Below are 16,886 nucleotides of genomic sequence, written 5' to 3'. Positions count from 1 at the left end.
ATCCGATTCATTATCGATTCCTCCTGTGAATTTTTGGTTTAGAGCTTATAAAAGAAGAGCTTGTGTAAGTAAACAACTGGCTCACGTCTCTCTTTTAAGTGTGATGCTTTACGTCGTCGTCAAATCCTTCGTCACGTTGGTGGCGTTGCTGCTCTGGCTTTAAGTCACGGTGCTGCATAAATTTCCCTGTTCCAGTCCCTTCTGGAGAAGTGAAGACAGTTTCAATCTGTTCCTCGTCGTCTTGTGATATGAATGACACTTCCACAGGCCGATAAGAATCAGTAATCATGAAAGCTGACGGGTCGGGTTGGATCCCATCCCTAGTCTCCTGGTACGTTTCAGATCCCGCCTGATATCTGCACGAGCTGAATACTGGTTTTCCTGTTCCCTGCTGTAGATGCCGTGTCCCCGCGGTGCCGATCTGAACCGTCCCGTCTCATACAGCCCTCTGCATCCTCGGCCCTCTCGCCTCCGATATACAGGACCCGTCCCATCCAACCTCTTCACCCTCAACGACCTCCACGACTGTGTCTCTGCTCACCGATGGCTGAATGCCAACTTCCTGGAGCTGCAGGGTAAGTGACCCCCCCCTCATCCACATCCACTCAGCCACTCACCCAGCGAGCACCTAAAATGAATCTGTAGCAGTATGTCATTACTCAGCCAGTCACCGCTGAAGTGCCCCGGCATAATTAGCAGCTAATTAGCCGCAGAGGCATCTTTCATCTCCGCGAATCAGGTCGGCCTCTTCCATCCATTCTCCATTATCATATCGCTGTTCTGAGAGCCAGCCTTTTCAAACACACAGTGTCATTAAGCAAAATTAATCTGCTCTCTGAAGGAATTGTGCAGTGATCTGGAGTGAGGCTTTTATACATACTAATTAGCCAATCCCGGCCGTAAAGGAAAACCATTAATAAATGCAAATTGCGTCGGCAGACGTCGGCTGATACCGTGTTTATTTCCATATTTTAATAACAACAGCCAAGGAAAATAGAAAGTGTATGTAAATTGGAGATGTAATCGGTCTGTCTCAGCTTTATCTGTGCGGGATAATTTTTCTTTTTTGATCACAAAGCCTTCGTAGAGTAGCAACGCTCAGTTTTTATCAGAATATTCGTCCTGTAACTCTCTATTTGGATTTTATTCCGAGGCGTGCGTCATTAAATACAGAGAATAAAATAGCTCTTTATCAGCTAGATAGTCCTCCAGCCAATCAGAGACGTCATCACATCAAGCCCCGCCCCCAAGCAATCTGATCAGGAGCAGGATCAGTTCCCACTGAGAGAATCCACTGGTTTCTACTATCAGTGGAATTTATTTTCCAGTATAGGTCAATACCCCGATCAGGCATAACATTATGACCACCGTCCTGATATTATGTAGGTGTCTCATCTATAAAATAATCAATCAATCAATGTAATCGACTAAATAAACGAGAGCTCATCATGAGGACGTACCCGGTGAATCACTGTGGTTCTTTTATAGAAATGTTCTCATCATAAAATGGTCAGAAATGTTCTACTGCTGGTCGTGTGTTCATGGCTTTAATACAGTTGTCGTATATGTGATCTTGTACGTTCTGCTAAACGTGGAGAGGCTCCTCTGAAGTGAAGAGTATGCATCAAATGGATGGACTCACTCATGTGGATGCTCACATTTAGCAGGTTTGATTTTCTTGTCGTCCCACAAAAAACCCTGAGCACATTGAGCTGTTGTTGACTGGAAAATATCAGAAATGTTTTTCAGAAGTAGCAGATTTACATGAGTGTATTTTTGCTTCCTTTTTCAGTTCCTGAGTTGTGGTGCTTTTTGTGTGTTTTTAAAATTGACAAGTGAACATAACAATGGTTGTGTTTTTAGACTTATTACTGTAGTGTGTAGTTTATTTGTGTATTTCATATCGACTCGACCGGGAGCAGAAGCTGTTTCACCTGAACTAGATTTCCTGTTTTTTGTAGATACTGTTTTAATGTTTTAATGTTTTAATGTTTTAATTCCTTAATAGTGTCAGGATGTGAAGTCTGATTCCAGATCTGACCTCAAATGTCCTGGACTTCCTCTTATGGACATTCCTGAAGTATTTCCTTCTCTTCCTTATTTTCCAGAGGAAACGTTTTTCCACACAAAAGACACGTTTAATCACAAGATTCTACTTCTTCTTCATCTTCTTTGTATTCATCTGTCTTCTTCTCTGTTTTCTTTGTCTTCTTCACCTCATATTCACATTGGCTTCACATTGGCTTCCACTTCTTTTTTATTTTTCATCTTCTTTTTCGTCTTTGTTGTCTTCCACTTGTCTTCTTCTTAAAATAAATAACTACAGAAGCTCTTGTCTTGTCATTACCGATCTGATCATTTTAGTCCTCCTGAATATCTAAACAGTTTTTGGACTCATTTTCATCTAGTGCCATCATCAGCTTTGACATTTTAATTAGTCCACTTGTGACTCCCTGCAGGGGACGATATCTCAGTCATATAAACTTGTCCCTCTACATTGACTCTGTGGAGTCTGTGTTTTAGACTTTTAGACTCTGTGACGTGCTGATAGTTTCTTCCTCGCGTCCGTCCAGATAATGCCATCGTCTACGGGAACTGCATCGACGTCTACACCACCGTGGAGACTTTGCTCGGCCTCGGCATCAGCGGTTCTCGTGTCCACCTGGTCCTCCCTCCTCCCGAGTCTCCCGGCGTCCCCTGCTTCTCGGACCCGGACATCAATAGAGCCGTGGCGGCGGCCATGGAGAAGGCCGGCGTCCACGTCCACCAGGACTGCGTTCTGGCCCAGATGAACGATGGCCGACATCCAGACCCTCTCACCTCGGTGTCGTTCACCACCAACGCCGAGCCTCTCCGGCTGCAGTGTGGAGTAAGTCCATAAATTAAGAAGTCAAACCCTGGCCAGCTGTCAGTTTTATACAAACTGACGTCCAAACAATGGCGGGTGACTGGCCAAGGTTTCTGGTGGAGCTGGAAAAGCTCGACCGGATGATTTCACCAGCTCCTGGCTCCTGGTTGGATGTTAATTTCCCTCCTGGAAGCAAACCAGTAAACAGTTCCCATTTCCATCATTTCCATCATTTCCATCATTTCCATTTTGTCAGGCAGAAGAGGATTTGACTGTGGCTTATGTTGTGGTTCTGTTGTTTTATTTTGCATGTTAGGATTTAATACTACCAGCGTTCAATCACAAGTTGGTGAGAAACACTTTATTCTGACAAACTTTTTATCAAAAAAGTAACTAAAGCTGTCAGAAGGTGTAGAGGAATAAAAATGAATTAATATTAACACTTAACATCTTAAAAAATCGCTTCTTCTTCCTGGAGTTTCCTAGAGAATTCTGTGTTATTCTGATTTTCCTTATTTTTTGTACTTCCTGTAGGTCTTAAATTTAACCCATAATGGTCTTAAAAAGTCTTAAATTTCACTTGTTAAAACCTGCAGAAGCCCTGTTAATTATTAAAAACGATGAAGCAAACTTCATCTTATTTTTATGCTAAGCTAAGCTAACTCCTTCTTCATTCGTCACTCTTGGTATAAAATGAATAAGCGGACTGGTCTTGAACCATCTAGAAGCTTTAGACTGTGGAGCAGAAACAAATCGATCATAAACGTTCCCTTTTTTTTGTCGTCTCCTGTCAGGTGTTTATCAACCTCTCCAGTAAAGGAGTCGACTGGGACGTCCTCCAGAGCATTAACAAGTCCTTCCTGCCCTTTGACAACAGACTCATTATAAACGCCAACTTCCAAACCAGCGACTCGGCCATTTTCGCCGCTGGGCCTCTCACCGGTTTCTCTCCCCACTACCACACAGAGGAGTGGTCGCACGCCAGGTTCAACTCCAAGGAAGTGGGTCGGGAGCTGGCGGCGGCGTTGCTTCCCCTCTTCGATCCGACGCTGGAGCCTGGCGACGAACCACCGCCGGGAATCGAACGCCTCGTACCGCTGTACCAACAGCCCAAGGTCCAAGGTCTGACTCAAGCCGAGGTGTAGTTAGGTCACCTAAAGTAAATAGTTTATATCGTTACAAACACCACATTTCCTCACTTTCATACAGTTTGATTTGCTGTATGAGGTAATTAGAGTGGAGGGAACCTTCCCAACATCGAATTCTGATCTTAAACTTTACTTTTATCCCCCGTGTTCATCAGGTTTAGTTTCAGAGTGTGTTAGAGGTCCTTCAAAACAGAGGGAACTATTTCAACAAAGCATTCAGTTCTAGCGTGATTCAACCGCTAAAGAGTAAAATAAAATACCTTAACATCATCTGGAAAGTCCTCCAACCAATTAGATGTCTAGTTGTAAACTAATCCCAAAATTGTCTATCCTCTGTCTTTATAAAAGTCTTCAAAGGGACAATTTCTGTTTTCATTGGCCTCTTTTCATTAGACAAACCTCTTACACATAAGAAAACAGGTGATTTGGGATGAATGTGCTGCTTATTGCAATCTACAACCTCACCACTAGGTGTCACTTAACCCTACACACTGGTCCTTTAAAACGCTGATTCTCTTAACACAACATCTGGATTTTATCATCAGGCGTGTTTCAATCTACACAGAAAAATAAATAAAATACATCTACATTATCTGAATGGTCTTCTAACAAATCAGAGATAGTACCACATTAAGCCCCGCCCACATAAACAATCCCACTGATGAAGAATAGACTTTCTGTTAGCAGTGGAAGTCCCCACTGTGTCCCCCGTCCACTGATGAAAGCTCAGAAACAACCTGTTTATCATCACCATGGGGGTGTTTTAATATCCATCATCCAGATAAAATCCAACGTCCAGGTTTAACAAGAAGAAAATTGCTGAAAATCAGTAGCTGTGTTTCCATTCCGACTCGAAATGCGCAAAACCTAAAAATCGCAACATAAAACTGGTAATGGAAACGCCTACATTTCTAAAAACCTCTCAAACATCTAAAGCTAAAACATTTTTATGCTCTCAGGAGGTGGTTTTTCAGATGTATCGATATAAAACGCTTGCAGTTATTTGGCATTTCCCCGTCACTGGAGATGATGCAGGGGGTCATGTGACCAGTTCGTTAGAAGACCGTCCACCTCAAAGTGATGAGAATTTAAGAGAATTATGGGATATCACCAGACAAGAATGTATGAGTTTCAGCTCATTCACAAAACTCCTTTCAATGGAAACTTAAATATTATTCTATGGAAAAGCTGTAATGGAAATGCAGCTGAATGTTATTCAGTCACAGTTTGGTGGTTTTAATCTTTGCTGTTTATCCAAAACAAGACATTTGGAGACGTCACCTATTAGATGAGCAGAGAAAACTCAACGCGCTGGCATCCGCCCACAGAGGTGGAACACAGCCGAGGCAATGAACTCCGATAACAGGCGGCGGCGATGTGGCATCTCTGCTCTCCCTGAACGTTGAAAAGTTCACGTGTGTTTCATGTCGGCTAGAAGGGCGAAGCAGAGTGGCTGTTGTGTTTCTGTAACCCGTGGAGTGGCCTTGGGTGCCCCTGAATGCACCGCAGCACAATGCGCCATTGTTACGCCCCGGCTGTGGTTTGAGTGCGCGCCATAATAACACGAAGCGGTGGGTGGGTGGGCGGGTGAAAGATTGGGAAAATGTTTCACAAAAGGCATAATGGGAAAAAATACAGGCAGATAGAAACAGGCACAACACATGGATGGACAGGAGGGAGGACACACAGGAGAGAATCACACACCTGAGATCTGCTGATGGATGTGAAGAAATTTAATGTCGTATTTAACCTTGGTTAAAAGTCCTCAATGCTACCGTCTAGTAAACAGCTCTGTGATTGGTCATAACTTTGTTGGAAAATTAGATTTCGGGGTAAAATCAAGAGTGTGGTGTCTGGTAGTTGTTGTGTCTATGTTTTAAATATGAGCATGTTTTGCATTGTAGGTCATAAATTACCTTTAGTCAAGTCTTCTGGCCCCGGCCTGTTCTGTTTCTCTTCCTCATTAGTGGAGCCCACCCCAGGGATGTCCTGATTGACAGCTGAATAACAGTAAATGTTGTTATTTTGTTATACTTTGTTATATTTTTGGTACTTCATGTAGATCTTAAATTTAACCATATTTGCCTTAAAAACCAACCAACCAACCAACCACCCATTGAACCAACCAATAATCAGCCACCCACCCGACCAACCAACCAATAAACCAACCAACCAATCAGCCAACCAACCAACCAACCAACCAACCAACCAACCAACCAACCAACCAACAACCAACAACCAACCAACCAACCAACAAACCAATCAATGCTCCTTGTTTAGAAACAAGAAGCTCTGTGTTGATGTGTGAGAACATGAATCTGACCATGTGTTGTTGCTCTTCCTTCAGGTGGGAAGCTTCCTGGAGGATATAACTACCTTCACGTCACCAAACCATCTTCCATTGACCCGCCAGGTGCTCCAGTTAAACCTGTGAGTTAATACTATCATAATATCTCCCCTTTGTGTTTAGCAAATCATACCAAACACCACGTGGTGTGCATGTAAAGGTTATTAATGAATAAATGTGAGTCTAGATGTTGGGTTTCTTGTAATGTTCTTAGTTTTTACCTCAACTTTTTAAATTTGTTTTTCAATTGACTAAGCTGCTGATTGTTTAACGTTTCATTCATGTGAATGAATCTTCCACTACAGTGATCATAACCTAGCGTAGCATCACATTAATGAAGTAAATCGGGAAATCAAACCACATGAAGCCCTCATTGTGTTTCATAAAGTTACGGGACAGCGGGATTGTGACGGGACGAGTGGAGACAGGAAACTACTTCTGTTTGCATCTGGACGACTTGGAGCTGGTGGAGACTCTGATCTGTTTGTCCCTGAAGCCCCTCCCTGTCTCCAATTACCTGAGTCTGTACGGGAAACACCAGCAGCTGCTGGGCCAGCTGTCGACCCGCTACCACCAAGGCCACATCCACGACCTGTACAGGTGGGAAGGACAGTTAATGACTCACCTCTGTTTAAATGTTTAGGGAGGAAAATCAAGTTTATCACATTTCTGGTTTGTCAGAAACATTTTTTGTGAATTATTTTGAACACCAAAGCTTTCTCTACATGAGCCAGATTCATGGTCACGTGTTCCTTCTATGTTCCAGCTCATTAATTAGGAAATTAATATAAACAAGAATTAACTTGAATTAGAGGAGTTACTAATTTTCTTAATCATGAAACTGTTCATGATTCTGATCCAGCAGTAGGTAGAGATCCATCCGGGCTCTTTTATAGAACTACGGGACATAGACTTAGTGTCCTATGTACGTATCCTACCCCGATCTGAGCCATTTCTACTTGTACCTCATCAGTCTGTCTCGCTCTGTAACAAACTCCTCCCAAACACCAGGCGGCGCTGTGTCTTTTTTTCCAGTTTTCTTTTTAAGTTTTGTTTCCACTTCCTGCTTCACCTTCAACAACGGAGACTGAAACTTTCTGCAAAATTTCACCGAACACGAGTCGTACGAATGTCTGTGTCTCCAAACCTTAACCACAGTTAACGTTACCCATTCTTTATTGATCCAGAACTACCAATCAGAAAGTTTTCGGAGATGGAAAAGCCACCTAGGTACCAGATGTGCTTGGACGAGTGTCTGGCGCTTCCAGATGACATCGTCTGTAAGTTTGGCTCCATTCGGCTTCGACTGTGAGATCAGTTCATGGTTGGACAACACGAGTTTAATTTATTTTAGCTTGATAAAGTTTTTCATTTTTAATTTTCCACAAAACTCAAAATATACGGTGATAGCACATTATTCATTAAAAAATCCAAATAGTTTGAGTTCAATCCGTTCATTTGTATATTTTAAATAATAATACACCTTTTATCAATGTATCCAAACAATAGAAGGACAAATAAAACCCGATACGTTGCCTTGTTGTCCAGACAATTATAAAACGCGACGCCACAATCACTAATGACTACGTGACGTCATCTGGAAGAGCCGGATACTAACGAGCTAATCTGGTAGCTACACCGGTCTACGTTTATAGCAATGTTAAGGTCTGCGTTGACTTAACACAGAAGTATAAACAGTTGCTACAATATTCTACTGACCAAATGGTGGCGCTGCTGCTCATTTGCAAATAAAGAGAGATCAGATCTCCAGTGATTTGTTAATGAATTAGAGATGGACCAGGTGAGATCAGATTGTTAATGATGAGATGGGCTAAAATTTTTTAAAAAATAGATTTTTTTTGCTGCTTTAAAATGAAAATACTGTCAGAGCAGCAACGGAGGCAAAGTCGATCGGACTCAGATGATCTAAACCACTTGATGTGGAGGTCAAAATAAAATTGAGTGCTCTTGAAATGTTGGTAATTATTTTTGTCCTGAGGAGGAAACTGGGTCATAATTGTGCTCCTACGCAGGAGTTTGAACATCCTTGAGGGTTGATTACAATCTCTTGGTTGTAACAATGTTTTGGAACCAAGCGGCGCGTCCTCGTCATGCCTACACTTTTATTCCTCCTCCTCATGTCCTTCCGAGGAAACACAATCAAACCCCGGCGCCGGTAAATGAGTTCTCATCAGAAAAGAAAGCGTCACAAATAACAGTGTAAGGAGAAACTTTTTCCTTTAATAATATCTTTCACTGAAGTCCTATTAGCATCAGGAAACAAACAACTTCCACCGAGGAAGAAATGACCAGTTTGGAGCGTGATGGCTGCTTTTGGTTTTCTACATTGTTGTTGTGCTTTATGGTGTTTCTATTATTTTGTCCGGCCCTCGTCGGACAAGAATACATGTTGTTTTCCAGTTCTGGAAATCAGATTTGGGTTTGAAATGAGACAGACAGCAGGCGGTCGACTTCTGAATAGAAACGAGGCACTTTGAGCGTTTCAGCAGTGGCGTTAAAGCTGAAAGCGTTTTCAGAAAAGCTGCAGGTAGCCAGAGTCGACCAAAATAAAAATAATACACAAGACAAGCAAAGAGGCCAAAAAACCTCCTCCTTTTGTCCCGTGACTTTGTGATTTGTGTGTGTTGTTTGTCAAACAGCGGGTGACCTGCTTCTGAGGTTTCAACACAAATGACCCCCAGACATGGACGTCTATTGTCCTCCGCCTCCTAATCTGTTTATGCAGCTCCCCCAATCTGTCTTTGTGGCCCGGGTCCGGGACGAGGACAAAGCCGGAGCCCTGCCCTGCTGCAGAGGCCGCTCACTCAGGCCTCCTCGTAAAGTCATTGTGGCTGACGGTGCATCAGAAGCCGTTAAAATAATTGATCGGTTGTGTGGCAGCTGGGGGTCCTTTAATCCTGTCCAGTGTGTAGGGGTCCTTTAAAGGCTTCATATCAACAGATTAGAGCTCAGATTACAAGGAATTTTCCAGTGGTGGAAAAAAACACTGTAGTACTTTCTTTCTTTCCATCTTTATCTATCTATCACTATTTTAGTATTTCAATCCTGCCCAGTGTGTAGAGGTCCTTTAATCCCGCCCAGTGTGTAGAGGTCCTTTAAAGACTTCATGCCAATGCTCAGATTTCAAGGAAAATTCTAATGATGGAAAGAAATGTTATTTTAGTTTGTGAATTCTGCCTAGTGTGTACGGGTCCTTCAATCCCAATCCCAGTGTGTAGGGGTCCTTTAATCCTAGTCCCAGTGTGTAGGGGTCCTTTAATCCTGTCCAGTGTGTAGAGGTCCAGTGTGTAGGGGTCTTTCATTTCAATTCAATTCAATTCGATTAAGTTTTATTTATATAGCACCAATAACAATGCAAATTGTCTCAAGACGCTTCACAAAAACTGTCCTCCAGGCTCCAGTGTGTGGGGTCCTTTAATCCCGCCCAGTGTGTAGGGGTCCTTTAATGGCTTCATGCCAATGGTCAGATTTCAAGGAAAATTCTAATGATGGAAAGAAATGTTATTTTAGTTTGTGAATTCTGCCTAGTGTGTAGGCAATCCCAGTCCCAGTGTGTAGGGGTCCTTTAATCCCAGTCCCAGTGTGTAGGGGTCCTTTAATCCCAGTCCCAGTGTGTAGGGGTCCTTTAATCCCAGTCCCAGTGTGTAGGGGTCCTTTAAATCCAGTCCCAGTGTGTAGGGGTCCTTTAATCCCAGCGTGTAGGGGTCCTTTAATCCCAGTCCTGGTGTGTAGGGGTCCTTTAATCCCAGTCCCAGTGTGTAGGGGTCCTTTAATCCCAGCCCTGGTGTGTAGGGGTCCTTTAATCCCAGTCCTGGTGTGTAGGGGTCCTTTAATCCCAGTCCCAGTGTGTAGGGGTCCTTTAATCCCAGTCCCAGTGTGTAGGGGTCCTTTAATCCCAGTCCTGGTGTGTAGGGGTCCTTTAATCCCAGTCCCAGTGTGTAGGGGTCCTTTAATCCCAGTCCCAGTGTGTAGGGGTCCTTTAATCCCAGTCCTGGTGTGTAGGGGTCCTTTCGTATGTCTGCTCCCATATGACGGCTGCATGCATAAGTTAACAAATTCGAATTTTAAATTTAAAATGTACACACTCATTTATCGCCAATTCATTAGGAACACTTGTGAATACATTCCAATGTAACAGTGTTGACGGTCAATGAAATGTTTCCTCTGATGGTGAAGGTTTATGTGGTTTTATAAAGTGACTGGATGAATGAATGTTGTCTTTCACAGTTTCTTCAGACAGAGCTGGTGTTTGGCAATTTTCCACGACAGATTCTCAGACTTCCAACAGGAACTTCAACAGATCAACTCAGCCACACTCAAGGTCTGTTCTTTCTTTCTTTCTTTCTTTCTTTCTTTCTTTCTGTTCTAGGCTGATTTATAGCCGTTAGATCAGGTTTTATTCTCCGTCCTTGTGTCTGTGCAGGACGGTGAATCGCGGTCGGTGACGGAGGAGGACGACGTTCCGGGCGTTGGTCTAACGTCCAGTTTTCCAGATGCTGATCGTGGAGCGTCTGTGAGGAGCAGCGCTGTCAGATATCTGACCTACAACCGGAACCTGCTGCCCATGTTCGCCAGCCCAGGACAACTGTGACGCCTCAAAGATAAAAACACCCTCATTCACTTATACTCACATCAACGGGGAAACAAATAAATTACCATGATTCATAAATTCTGAACCTCAACATGTATCTGTCCACACATTCAGTTTCTTTCTGAGTCAGTGAACTTCTAATGGATTAAGAGGAAGTCAATGGACTTGGTTAGCTTAGCTTAGCATAAATACTGCAGCTGCTAATGACGCTCTGGGTCATTTCATGATACATCGAGGCCTTTAAACCATCCCAGTCATGAACAGGACACAAAACACATTCTTAAAAACCATCAGATTTTTAATCTGCTCTGAACCTGACGCCAACGTGTTAGATTATCGCTTATAATGTGTAACAGGTTAAAATGAACCCAGCTCAAAAAACTATTTATTGTTTATCATGCAGTTGTGTCATATCTACAGTGTATTAAATGTTATTATTTAAAGACTTTTTACCTTTGAATCAACCACTAGTTTTTCATCTAAAATAGAAAAGTGTAAACTGAGCCAAATTTGATCCACAGAGAGAAACATAAAACATTTTCTATGATCCGTGGGTTCGTATTATTTTTAAAGAATTTCAGGAAATATATGTATATATATATATATACATTTTTTTTTTACAAAAAAGCTGGTCAACACAGTTTAAGGGTTAATTAATTAATTATCAAACCAAAAACACAGCTGGAGCTCATTTTTTAACCATTTATTTTATATTTAATAATTAAACTCTTAGAAACCTTAGAAACCTTCCTCTTTATATCCTGACATACTTATACATTTCAGTCTCTTTCTCCTCCACAATGAGCCAACTGTAACTGTGACTCTCCTTATGGGGGAGGAGGGGGGAGGAGGAGGGAGGGGGAGGAGGGTGTCACTATACAGCTGTATGCTAATGAGGCCGAGCTGAGGCCTGTCGGAAAATAACCGCACACTCACACTTCGACATATGTGCGCACTTTGCACAAGGAGCCCCCCAGGCTGAGAAAACACTGCTGGTGAAATGGAGGTGGAGAGGACGGACAAATACTGTGCACAAGAAATACAGACAGTGTTTATGGTTCAAAACATATTCAAATATATATAACTACACACTTACAGAAAATATCTGAACATATTCTTTCTCAAACCGGCTCTAATTTTTAAAATGGTGCAAAAAAAATAATAACAAACTAGTGATGAATCAAAAAGAAAATAAGACATTTAGGATTTCTAACTCCTTTATTTGGAAGATAATGTGTTATTTTTCGTGTCTGGGTTTTTTGTTGGTTTTTCTTTCAGCTAATGAGTCAAAATTATCTGTGTTGTTATTGATGCGCTTTCAGTTTTAACTGAAATATTCAGACATGAGAAAACATCCTATTTTATAATTATTCTTATATCATGTTTGGTCAGAAAATGCTGCTCTGCACAAAACCTACAACAACATGTTGATATCAGACTCTTTCATTTTATTTTATTTGAATTGTCACGTGAAACACAGTCAGAGACATTTTGACTCTGGTTTCCGGTTTAATCTCTGACCAGATAAAAGCTCCACAGCGGATGTTGTTGTTGTTTTGTGGTTATTAATTTGCTTCAGATCAACTGAAACCTGCTTCTTCTTCTTCTTTGACCTCCTCTCCCGCACTCGTTCCTGCTCTAGTTTGTTCATTTCTTTTAGTTTCTGACCCGCAGCCCTCTGGGTTTGATGTGTTTAACCGGCGGATAATCTCGGTTTGCCCCATTTGGAGACACAGAAACGTGCGCACTGATTACGCACAGCACGCGTCGTTGGAATCCAGGGGCCACATTGCTTTTTAGGTTTTTGGGGAAGGGGCACTTCTCCTTCTTCTTCTCCTTTTTCTCCTCCTCCTCCTCCTTTCCCCCCCTCCCCTCTCAACTGTGCAATTTCCTTTTCAATCACGGCGGGTCTACAGCTTGCACAAGCGCAGCCATTGTGATGCAAAGCAGGACCCCTCCTCTCGCTATTAATTATGTATGCGTGAAATGACGGGTTCATATGTTCAGAGTTAACTGTCACGCCAGGACTCAGGCTGCGGGGCCACGAAGCTTCCACATGACTTTTTATACATTTATTTATCACATTCTTCTGTTTGTTCAGATCCATATGTACATTTATAGTTTAGCTTTTATTTTAATTTAACCCCAACGCTCGGTGCGTAAAACTGATTTAAATCTGGTTCAGAATCTGACTCTTTGCTTTAGGGCCGTTTAATAAATTTAAAACCATTTTTTTTATTTCTCCTCTCTAACCTGAGCTCATTCTTCTTCTTCTCACTCTCCTGGATATTTATTTTACGCCGTTATGTGGACGGATGTGTCCTTTTTGGACAGATCCCTCCCTCCTCACCCACCACCCGGAGGAGACACATAAAGCCGAGGCACGTGTAGATTTCTATACAAACTCATCAGACCGTAAAAGCAGGAGGCTCCTGGCGTGTGCCCGGGTCGAGACGAGGAGGAGGAGGAGGAGGAGGAGAGAGTGTGGACGGAGAGAGTGTGTAGAGGGGGGAGGAGGAGGGGGTGAATACAATAAAACCCCTCAGGTACATCTGCTTTGCAATCTGCAAATCCTCCCTCCCCTCCACCAGCTCCTCTCCATCCTCCCACACCCACTCCCCCAAATCCACAGGGGACCTCGGCTCCTTCTGATTGGTCGGGGATGAGGCAACGGGTGAGGGGAGGAGACGGGGGGGGGGGACGGGGACGGGAACAATGTCATGATGTCGCCTTAAAAAGAGTGCAGCTATGTTGTGGTGGTGAAATCACCTCGGGAGGAGAGAGCGGGATCAATATCAGGAGGAAGGAAAAACAGAGCGGAGACGCGTCACATGTCCGTGTCCTCCCGGAGCTCCTCTCACCCACAGTGCCTTCAGCGCCGCGTCCAGCGCCGCGTCCAGCGCCGCGTCCAGCGCGAACATGCCCAGAGGATTTTTAGTGAAAAGGAACAAGAAGGCCAACCCGGTGTCCTACCGGGTCCGCTCCGACGACGAGGACGCGGAGCAGACAGCGCCTGATGCTCCCTCTTCCTCCTCCTCTTCCTCCTCCTCCTCCTCCTCTTCTTCCTGCTCCGCGCCCCTCTCCTCCATCCCGGTGCGCCCACGGACTCCTACGCCCACCTGCGGGGCTGCGGCCGCGGTTCCGGAGCGGCGCAACAGACCGGTGCAGTTCGGGAACCCGGAGGCGGTGTACCAGGCGCTGTACAGCCCCACCCGCCCCGTCAGCCAGGACCACGACCGCTCCTACCTGGAGAGGCGCTTCAACCTCGGCTCGCCGGTCTCCGCGGAGTCCTTCCCCACACCTGCGGCGCTCACCGCCTTGGACCACCTCTTCGCCCCCGTGGACCTGAAAATCGGCTCCAGCAACAGCAGCCGCAGCGACGCCAGCGCCGCGTCCTCCGGGACGCTCCCCCCCGCCGCCGGATCCAAGCGCTCGTCCGGCGACGCGGAGCGCAAAAGCAAACCGCCCTCCAAGAGGACCAAAGCCATCCGGAAACTGCACTTTGAGGACGATGTCACCACGTCTCCGGTTCTCGGGCTCAAAATTAAAGAGGCGCCGGTGGACCAGAAGCCCCCCAGGCCGCAGCCGGCCGGGGGCGACGTCCCGCTGGGGGAGTTTGTGTGCCAGCTGTGCCGGGAAGCGTACGCGGACCCGTTCGCTCTGGCGCAGCACAAGTGCTCCAGGATAGTCCGGGTCGAGTACAGGTGTCCGGAGTGCGACAAGGTGTTCAGCTGCCCGGCCAACCTCGCCTCACACCGGCGGTGGCACAAGCCGAAGCCCCAGGGAGGAGCGCAACAAGCGGAGAACGAGAAGGCGGCGACGTCCGGGAAGACGGAGGAGGCGAAGGATTCTAGTGACAGAGACACACCCAGTCCCGAGCCGTCCGAGTCCGGCTCAGAGGACGGACTGTATGACTGCCACCGCTGTGGCAAGAGGTTTAAGCGCCACGCGTACCTGCGGAAGCACCTGGCGACCCAGCACGGCTCCCCGAAACCAGAGGAGGAGCCGGAGCAGGAGGAGGAGGAGGCGGCGGCGGCGGTGGAGCAGAGCGCGACGCCGCTCAACCTGAGCTCCTCCACCTGCCACCTGTGTCCCGTGTGCGGGGAGAGCTTCAGCAGCAGGGGCAGCCAGGAGCGCCACATCCGCCTCCTGCACTCGTCGCAGGTCTACCCCTGCAAATACTGCCCGTCCGTCTTCTACAGCTCCCCGGGACTCACCAGACACATCAACAAGTGTCACCCGTCCGAGAACCGGCAGGTGATCCTGCTGCAGATGCCGCTGCGCCCCGCCTGCTGATCCCGGACCGGATCCCGGACCAGATCCCGGACCGGATCCCGGACCAGATCCCGGACCAGATCCACAGCCGGATTTAAACGTTACGCTGCAGAAAATATCCTCCACATTTTCATTTTTCATTTGTTTTAATGCAAAGAAGAACAAGTAAATTAGGAGAACGTTTACAATGAAATTTGAAAATGAAATTTCTTAAGAGGAAAAAAAGTTTAATTTGCTGTTTAGTCCTGGATCTGGCCAGATTTGACCCTCTGCTGGACCAGCTTTGACCCTCGGACCATGTGTTTGACACCTGTGCCACAGAGCTTCAGGTTTAAATCACATGAGCAGCTGATGTTTAAAAAAAAAAAAAAAAAAACTTAAAATCTCAGTTTCCTCCACGTTTCTGAAATAATTTGCTCGTTTTTGTTTAAATCTGGAAGAAAAGCGCTGAGTCTGACTGATGGTGTAGAACCAAACCTTAGAGGAGGTTTGTTGCCGTGTGACTCGTCAGGATGCTGCTCGAGGACACTCGTACGTGAACCCCTGACCCCCCCTTCCTTCCTCCACTATATAAAAATGATCTCTAGACTGTTCATTTATTTTTCTAGCGTCTCTGCACAAGTGCTATTAGCTCGTAGACCTAAGAGGGGGGGCGACCTGCAGCCCCCAGGCCTGAGCAGACCTGACCCCATCACTCTGATTAGCTTTAACGTAGCTTTGTGGATCCGTGGATCAGTAGCCGTCGCCTACAAACACGAGAGAGTGACTCTAGAGTAGCCGCTAAATGCCTTTTCATTAGACTCTGCTGTAAAACTGCCTTAAAGTCACCGGATCTGATCGTTCTTATTTATCACCGGCTCCGTGCGTGTGCTTCTTCTTTTCTACGAAGCCTCCTGTATTATCACTACACAGTATATCTAATCTAATCTGTTGTTTTTTTCTATTTATTTATGTATTTATTAAATTATTTGTGTAAATTATTGCTCCGTGTGCTCCGACCTGTGCCGTGTTGTAGCCAAATAGTTTAATTTATGGGGAGGACGACTGGACGTGTTCATGTGACCTTATAGCGAGTTTGATGATAACAACTGAATGCAATCATGTTTTTATTTATTCTCCTTCTCTCAGCTCTTATACTGCTTCGGATGTTTCTGCAGTATTTTGCTAAATGTCCAAAAAATAATAAAAAATACCAAACTGAGAAACAGATTTTTGTTGCTGTCTTGTCCTGACTTGCAATTATTTTATTTTATTTTATTTTTTTTGTATAATTTAAGTATCAATATAAATGTCGTCATGTTGCATGTTTCATCAGACAACACAAAACAACCACAAGGACACACAACAACAAAAACACAAAACATAAACACATTCAGAGAGACAACCATAAAAAAACACAGAGACACAAAACAATCACAAATAGACTCAAACAAAAACAAAAATAGACACAAAACAACCACAAAGACTCAAACAAAAACAAAAACAGACACAAAACAACCACAAAGACCTGTCTCAATTCGTAATAGTTGTAGTGTAGTTGGAGTCTGAGCGTTAACACAACAGCAGAACACAGTACAAGTTTAACTGTCACATCAGCAGCAACAAAACTAAACACTAAAGCAACAACACACAAGAAAATCTACACAAATGCACAGA

At 44.6% G+C, this 16,886-nt stretch overlaps 2 protein-coding genes across 2 annotated transcripts in view; both read left to right on the top strand.

Annotated features, from left to right (window-relative positions):
• Window positions 1–11,441, top strand: part of cfap61 (cilia and flagella associated protein 61) — a 36,347-nt gene extending 24,906 nt beyond the window's left edge. The window contains exons 19-25 of the mRNA XM_047573144.1: window positions 398–575; window positions 2,574–2,869; window positions 3,643–3,970; window positions 6,344–6,426; window positions 6,732–6,943; window positions 10,592–10,685; window positions 10,788–11,441. Of these exons, the coding sequence (XP_047429100.1) occupies window positions 398–575; window positions 2,574–2,869; window positions 3,643–3,970; window positions 6,344–6,426; window positions 6,732–6,943; window positions 10,592–10,685; window positions 10,788–10,955 (1,359 nt within the window). The 3' untranslated portion in view covers window positions 10,956–11,441. The remainder of the gene's footprint in view (window positions 1–397; window positions 576–2,573; window positions 2,870–3,642; window positions 3,971–6,343; window positions 6,427–6,731; window positions 6,944–10,591; window positions 10,686–10,787) is intronic.
• A 358-nt stretch (window positions 11,442–11,799) lies between these two features.
• insm1a (insulinoma-associated 1a) lies at window positions 11,800–16,439 on the top strand. The gene has a single exon (XM_047574492.1). It carries the CDS (start codon window positions 13,875–13,877, stop codon window positions 15,249–15,251), a length of 1,377 nt encoding a protein of 458 aa, XP_047430448.1. The 5' UTR covers window positions 11,800–13,874; the 3' UTR covers window positions 15,252–16,439.
• Window positions 16,440–16,886: the final 447 nt, after the last annotated feature.

This window comes from Mugil cephalus, chromosome 21 (assembly GCF_022458985.1).
Source record: "Mugil cephalus isolate CIBA_MC_2020 chromosome 21, CIBA_Mcephalus_1.1, whole genome shotgun sequence".
Lineage (NCBI taxonomy): Eukaryota > Metazoa > Chordata > Actinopteri > Mugiliformes > Mugilidae > Mugil > Mugil cephalus.
The sequence above is the reverse complement of the archived record's forward strand: the minus strand, read 5'-3'. Positions and strand labels throughout refer to the sequence as shown.

What these genes read in the sequence shown, in the direction of transcription:
- insm1a (XM_047574492.1), top strand. Translation starts at nt 13,875, where the DNA reads ATGCCCAGAGGATTTTTAGTGAAAAGGAACAAGAAGGCCAACCCGGTG.